Raw genomic sequence first — 8,048 nt, forward strand, 5'->3', positions numbered from 1 at the left:
TTTTTTTCCCACACAAAAATTGTATCTAATACGCTGAGATCCCTTAATATTACGAAAACTACTAATCATCATTAAGGCTCGGAAAAACGCCCGTCATTTTGAAAATATCACCCTTTTCCATACAACAGACACTTCCTTTTACCAATGTCAACGATTAAAATTAAGCCCCAATGACGTCCGTAGACTGTGAATGAACCTTTTAGACTGACCGTGACCAGGTCTAAAATTATGGTTATGTTTTCAAAATGACGGGCGTTTTTCTGAGCCTTGATCATCATGCTTTAGAAACCAAGTATACAATCTTCCTCTTCAGTATTCTCTGGAGAATATTTCAGTTCTATGTCCTCATCATTGTTCATGTCCTCTTCGTTGTCCGTTTTTAGACCCTCGTCCTCTAGAACGCAGACAGTTTCTGAAACCTCGTCCATATCTGGAACACTGTCCATTACTGGGTCATTCAGTGGATCTTGGTTTTCTGTTACCTCTGCAACAGCTTCCTGAGTCGGAACACCTTTTTCGACTGTTATATAATTATTTCCAGTATTTATTACTTGTGACGTAGTATTAGAGGCATTCATGATAATTGGTATTTTTGATTGGACGCCATTCGGAGTATTCATTGGGATTATTGTACCACCATTATTAAGTAGAGGATTTATAACAAGCATTGGCGGTTGCCCTGGGGGCACGCTATTGACCATTTGAGGTTGAGCTAAAGACGAAACAACGAAGTTATTATTTGGCAAAACGTAAACTCCTGGCATAACTCCTCCTCCCGGAGGAGTTTGTTGTGTTGGTTTATTTGCTGTCATAATACTTGGAGGGCTAGTCGTAACTGCACCTAACTTCGTAGGCGACTTAACCCTTATTTTTTTAGGTTGTCCTGTCTCTGGTTTGCTGTCGTCGCTCCGTTTTTTACTTGTATTATTAGTGGTTGTCATTGCAAAAGGAGTTGAGGTTAAAGAACTAGATTGTGACACTGGCTTTCTGTACCAGACGGTTGTACATGAAGAATTTACTTCAGCACTTTCAGTTTCAGTCTCTTTTAATGAAAACACATTTTCAATGACCGGTGTCGCAGTTTCAGTGTTTGCATCTATTTTTGAGTTAACGAACGAGGAAAACGCATCATTAAATTGTTGGTTTTTCGAGGACATTGAATCTGTAAAGAACGTGTAGGTTTGTGGTGTCGTTGGAGCTTGCGGCAATGCCGATGGAGGGTTCATATTTTCAACAGTTGGTTGTATTGCTTGTGTTTGTGTTGTATTACTTGTATTTAAGTTTACATTTTTCCCAAATTCTTTGTAAACAGTGTTGGGGTCGATTGTTGCGTTCGATTGCACGTCGTCTACTTTAAGATTAATAATATTACTTAAACACAAAGACGATCCTAAGCTTACTTTCGATCCCAACAAATTGACTTGGCTTTGAGCAAAGGAGAGTATATTAGCGAGGACTTTTAGCTCTACTGTAGATAATGTATTAACGGGTGTGTTTAAGGCGGCAGCCACTTTACCTTCGCCATTAATAGTAAGCCGCACGTCTTTAAACCTGTCCAAAATGGAGGTAATCAGCGAGTTGACTTCCTTTGACAATTCGTCACTGTCTACAACGTCAGTAACGAACATGCTTGGAGGCACTGCAGTAACTGGTACTGCAGTATTCTGTGGTAACGTTTTCAGTGAAGGCACTATAGTAACTGGTATTCCAGTTGTCTGTGGTAAATGTTTAAGTGTCGGACTAGACATTACTGAAGTAATTTGGCAATCGTCATCGTCTTTCTCTGAAAGATTGCCAGGTCTCCACGCACTTATGGTTGAAAGGCTGTGCAAGCTTCGTTTTGGAAGAGGTATATTGTCAAGCTGTATTCCCGTTTTTATTGCGGGCTTGCAACAACACTTACATTCTTTACTCTGACATGTGTGAGTGGTTCTAACAAATTTTATTGCATCAGGGTGCAATGCATTAGACGCATGGAGTTTGGAAATTACTTCTTCTCGTTTGTACCAGCAACATACTGCTTCGGTTGATACAGTCCGTTTCTTTAATAACTTTACAACATCTGGCCGACTTGTGTTACTATAGCATGTTGTTCTTAAATAAGTTTCTATGTTTCCTAAAGAATCTACTTCATAGATTTCAATGAAGTCTTCAGCATAGTTGCGGAAAACTAGGACGGGATTCTGCGAATTTACTTTTTTCAATGTCACTAAACGTCTATTATCGGCCGATTTTGCTGGCGGAGGTTTTTTATAATTTAGTGCTTTTCCTATTAAACTATTTTTAACATCATCAGTGCGCTTTGCAGTTAAAATATTATTCAACCATTCATTGGAATTAAGTTTCGGTGTTCTGTTAATATTTATGATGCTTACATCAATTTTTTCTTCCAAGTCCCAAACTACATCATCATCGGCAGATTTTTTACTAGATGAAGGAACTGATTGTTGGCTAGAAAAATCTACATCAGGCTTCTTATAGACTTCTATTTTGCGGCAGCAGCAAGTACATGCACCTGGCTTGCACGGGTGTGTCGTTCTTATGAAACGCACGTTAGGATATTTAAGAACTTTAGGATACAACGACATAACAAATTCATCCTTCTTGACCCAGCAGCAATTACTTATTTTGTACCTAGCCTCGTGTAAACTTGTCGCCTCATACAGAGTCTTGTTTACAAGGTTTTCGAAACAGTGTATTAAATTACCGTCGTTATCAGTGAAGTAAAAGAAATGTTCATTAGAAAACATGTCCTCTATTTCCAATAAGCTATTACGCAAAACACGTTGAGCTATTTCAAATGAAGTACCTTTTGATTTTCTTCGTTGTAAACTATTAATTTCAATTACTTTTGGTTGTATTGATTTTTTAGGGATTTCGGGTATTTTTCCTCGTTCTATTAGTAGATCTGGCGGGAAAGTTATTAATGGTACATCATCATCCGAAGAGCTTAGCGATGAACTAACTGCGCCACGTTGTTGTACTTTATTTGCTTTAAGCAACTGTCCGCCATGTAACACTTGCCCATATCCTATTAGTACTGGAAGTAAAACACTACACGGTTTGCACTGTTTTAAAAGTTCACTATATTTACACGTGTCTTTGGGAGCCGTTGTTGTAGACTGTTCCTCTAAAACTTCAGTTTTCACTTCAACAATTGGTTCATCTGTAACTTCACTTTTCACACAATCAATTCTAATATCACATACATCAGGTTCTGTTACTGTTACTGCCATTTTTTTGATTGGATGATATATTCTTTGAAGTGTATCTTCTAATTCGCTAAATCTCCTTTTATTCTTTCGTCCTTTTTTCGGAGGTCCGGGGATAGTACGTAGTACAGGTTTACTTTCATTTATTATCCTGGCGGTAGCTTCTTTTGGGTCTAATCCAATGGGATATAAAGTTCTCCCCACAAACATATCGTCCAATTTTGTCGTGTAAACAATGGGTATTAGTTCTAGATCATGTACTACATTATTTAGTATATTTAGATCTATCTTGTCTTCATTTGAGTTTTCGTCGATATCAATCACCTCTGTTTTGATATCTTCTTCCAATACTTCGACATCTGCAGACAAACAAAGAATATTATTAAATCACTACACATATATATTAGTACAAAAGTATGAGGCTACAAATATGAGTCGTTTTAAAATGAGAGCTTAGCTAAGTTTGTATAGAGAACCGGGCTTGTTACGGACTCTTAATCAATTGGGTTAGCGGGTCGAAGTATTTTACAGGTGGCGCCAGCATAGTTTTTTACCTTTCAGTGTTATGAATATTGTCAGCCTTGTTTTATTTGGAATTTCATGGCCTGGATGACCCCTTAAGCCAAATTTAGACCCTTTAAGCCAAATTTCATAGAACAAAACAAAACTACAGGCAGGTAAAACCTATGCTGGCGCCATCTATCAATATAACTGCATGAACTATAGGGGGCAGCATAGGAGCCGTCAGATTTTTGGCGCGAGGCCAGGCGTGGCTACCTCCGCGATTTCGTCGCTTTGCTACAGGTAGCTAAAAGTACATCCGTTCGGCCCCAATTTTGGGGTTTGCCATAAGCCGCGCGTGGCGCTGTCGCCACCTAGCGGCCATATCTGTGCTGATCGTAACAGACGCGTTTTGTTAGAGAGTGAGTCTTCTGTACCTAGTACTATTATTTATTCTGTGGCGAGGCGTAAATGTGTCGTTTATGCTTCCGATGTAGCCCACAAGATGGCAGAACCTACTATGCACAAGGAAACGTACCGACGAGAACGGTAGATGGTACTGCTGGTAGTACTTGCTTTGGCAATGTACATGTGCACATATGTTTCCGATTCAGGCTACAAGATGGCAGACCCTCCAACGCGCACGGTCCCTATACTAACGGATAAAACGACGCGCCAAAAGTTGCCTTCTGCCATCCCCTAATAGAGACAGTGCGCGTTGGAGGGTCTGCCATCTTGTGGTCTGAATCGGAAACATAACATGTACATTGCCAACGCAAGTGCTGCCATCTACTGTTCCCTTACGTTATCTCTACATCGGGAAACATAAACTTCACATTTACGCCTGGCGCCAAAATTTTAGGGCTCCTGTGCTGCCCCCTATAGTTCATGCACGTTCCCTATCTAATCTAATACCTTTAAAGGGGCCCACTGATTAACAGTCAGCCGGACGGTATCGGCCTGTCAGTTGTTCGGAACTGTCAAAATTTTGTTCTAACTGACAGGCCGATACCGTCCGGCGGACTGTTAATCAAAGGGGCCCCTTTAAACGAGTAATTGTTGTATATTTATTTATTTATATATTTCGGGGATCTCAGAAACGGCTCTAACGATGTCGATGAAATTTTCTATGATGGCGAACAATCGATTTAGCTAGGTCTTATGTCTGGGAAAACGCGCATTTTTGAGTTATTATATGTTTTCCGAGCAAAGCTCGGTCTCCCAGATATTAGTAATAATCTTACGAATACGGATATATACCTACCTACTCAGACACACCCATTTCGTCAGTATATTTCTATAGCTCGCGTTCAACGATATCTGCCACACTAAATATTGTTCTACACATACTTAGAGTTAGAGACGTATCTATTTTTGTAGAGCCATTACATAATCTCATCCGCTGCTATTGATTCTGTTGCTGACTGTACAGCTTAAAGGCTCCGTCACACAGGCGCGTTTTCCGGGCGGGGCGTGAGCGGCGCGTGAGCGTTTTATATGTAAAAGCGGCGCGCTCCGCTCACGCGCCGCCCGGAAAACGCGCCTGTGTGACGAAGCCTTAAATATCAAAATTCCATCCCTACTTGGTATGACAAAGATATTCTTCAAAGTTTTTGAACTCAATCAAGTTATAAAATCGATAGAAATAATGAGCCTAGTCAGACCAAGATATCTCTGCAGCTATTTTCATAGCACAGACTACCCATGCGAGTGTGTTTTTAAACGTGTTAATTATATAAAAGTTTGTCGTTAAAAAAATTTAAATGACACTGGCGCAGTCTGTGCTATCAAAATCGCTGCAGAGTTATCTTGGTCGGCCTCTATCTCCATCCAGGATTAGCATAAAAATGTCTACCTTAAACTTTTTGTTGCAGTACCTTAAACTTTTAGTACAGTCAAATTATTAAATATAGACACGGAGAAAGTACCAAAAATATGTAATAATTTAATAAACGAGCTTATTAATCAGTAATTTACACACCTCTAAGACACTGGCAATAGGGTATTATACTGTATTTAAAATAAATTATTTTACACCATGCATGAAATAAGGCACCATATAATTATTAGAAAAACACAGATAGGAGTTATTTTTAAACACAAGTTCTATTTAATACATACATAATACATCGGATAGAAATATAAATAGTCGGTGAGTTGACCGTGACGTCACGATGTAATGTTTCATATAAATTCCATATTAGGAAATCGTTTTGACAGATCTAAAAAAGTAACTGATTTGACTAGTAGGAAAATACCCTATAGGGCAATGACCTTTTATTTATGTAGACGTGTGACGTTCATAGTTGACAAAACTAAAATTTGATCCAACGATTTTGACAACTTGACAGGTTGGCGTCACCCATACGACTAACTAAATATAGGTTCCGGAACCTATATTTAATGGCTCACAATCGTGCGCCTGGTACCATATCTACCCCAATTTACTTACATCTATGCTATAATAGGGCCGTGTACTCGTATTAATTTTTGGAACCAAATGGCTTGTACATATGTTTGTGAACTCGACCGTACCATTAAAAAAAACCGGCCAAGTGCGAGTCGGACTCGCGTTTCCAGGGTTCCGTACATAAGTCCGACTCACGCTTGACTGCACATTTCTAAAAGGTTTTCCTGTCATGTATAGGTAAAGAACTATTTTGTGTATTTTTTTCAAAATGTTTGACCCAGTAGTTTCGGAGATAAAGGGGGGGGGGGGGATATGGTCATTTTTTGGCTATTTTCTTAAATAACTTAGAACCTATGTATTTTAAAATTATAAAATAAACATGTCCATCTTTGGGTCAACAATTTACATATGTGTTTTCAACAAATTTCAACTTAATTGATCCAGTAGTTTTCGAGAAAATAGGCTGTGACTGACAGACAGACGGACGAGTGATCATATAAGGGTTCCGTTTTTTCCTTTTGAGGTATGGAACCCTAAAAATAGGCTGTGACAGACGGACAGCCAGACACGAGTGATCCTATACCAGCTAGGTATAAGGGTTCCGTTTTAATTTTGAGGTACGGAAAAAAAATACTTTTTATGGTTCCGTACCCAAAGGCTAAAAACGGGACCCTGTTACTAAGACTCCGCTATCCGTCTGTCCGTCCGTCTGTCTGTCAGTTTAGTATGATAAATTTAGTTCCAATGAAATTCGTCAATATATATACACCGTGTTATTTTTTATTTCCGTTAATTTCAAGGGTGCATTCCTGAGCTTAAATCAAGTAACTTTCTCAAAGACACCGCTATTCTAATTAACTCCATTTCGGAGATAATCAATAAAAAAAAAATTCCTATAACGCCTCTACAAGCGTGTACACTTGCCTTAGGGCCGGTTTACATATTGATTAGTGTTTAGAATGAGTTCATACATTTGGTACTAAACTTAAGTACAATCTCGGTCGATCGATGTTCGAAATAACATTGATATGTCACAGATTTCAATTGTTTAGTTGAATTAAATGTAATGCCCGTGTTACAACAACGCTATATGCTACAATTAATTACTTTTTAAACTTAAACTTTTTATTAGAAAAAAACAAAAAAAAATTTTTTTTTTGAAAACTAACTATGCCATTTAGTTTTCTTAAACGTACTTAACCATACCCCGAAGTTAACGGAATTCAATAAAAACACGGTGTATAGATGGTCAAGCAAATCTTGTCAGTAGAAAAAGGCACTAAATTAAAATTTTCTATGAGACGATATCCCTTCGCGCCTACATTTTTCAAATTTGCCGCCTTTTACTACTGACAAGATCTGCTTGACCAACTGTATATTACTGGTCAGGCATTAAGTACGTAGACGTTAGCGTACAGTCGCCATCAGATATATCGGAGCGGCCAAGGTGTTCACAATATCTGAACACGCGCTCTAACGCCCTGACAATAGAGGCGTGTTCCGATATTTGTGAGCACCTTGGCCGCTCCGATATATCTGATGGCGACTGTACTTTATAGACTGTAGTACGGCACTACGGGTACAATTGACCGACTATCGCGTGAGTTACAAATGAGATAAGCACTCGTAGTAACGATAAAATGTAAACAGTTAACACGCAAAACCAAAAACAGTGTTCGTATTTAAATAAACTACATATTGCCATAACAAAATTTGTATTGCGTATTAACAAAGTACAAATTTATAAATTAAAACACTATAAATACCTGAATCGAAATCCATCTTCACAATTGACAACATGATCGGAACTTCCTTTAAATTTCCCACTAAAAACTCACAGATCTGTCCACATTCACCAAATCATTTTCACTTTTATTTACGTCAAACATTTCTAGGTTATGTCGCAATTGTTGTCATATCGCCGA

The 8,048-nt window shown here is 38.6% G+C and overlaps 1 protein-coding gene across 1 annotated transcript; it reads right to left on the bottom strand.

Moving 5' to 3' along the window:
- LOC134800697 (uncharacterized) lies at positions 1-8,048 on the bottom strand. Its single transcript, XM_063773197.1, has 2 exons — positions 7,890-8,048; positions 1-3,571 (listed from the first exon to the last, which is right to left on the bottom strand). The coding sequence occupies exons 1-2, from the start codon at positions 7,921-7,923 to the stop codon at positions 282-284; spliced, it is 3,324 nt and encodes a 1,107-aa protein (XP_063629267.1). The 5' UTR covers positions 7,924-8,048; the 3' UTR covers positions 1-281.

Source organism: Cydia splendana, chromosome 20 (assembly GCF_910591565.1).
Source record: "Cydia splendana chromosome 20, ilCydSple1.2, whole genome shotgun sequence".
In the NCBI taxonomy this organism is placed as follows: domain Eukaryota; kingdom Metazoa; phylum Arthropoda; class Insecta; order Lepidoptera; family Tortricidae; genus Cydia; species Cydia splendana.

Coding starts and splice junctions, on each gene's coding strand:
- LOC134800697 (XM_063773197.1), bottom strand. CDS start 7,923: ATGTTGTCAATTGTGAAGATGGATTTCGATTCAG. Junction 3,572..7,889: donor GAAGATGGATTTCGATTCAG/GTATTTATAGTG, acceptor GTTTGTCTGCAG/ATGTCGAAGTATTGGAAGAA.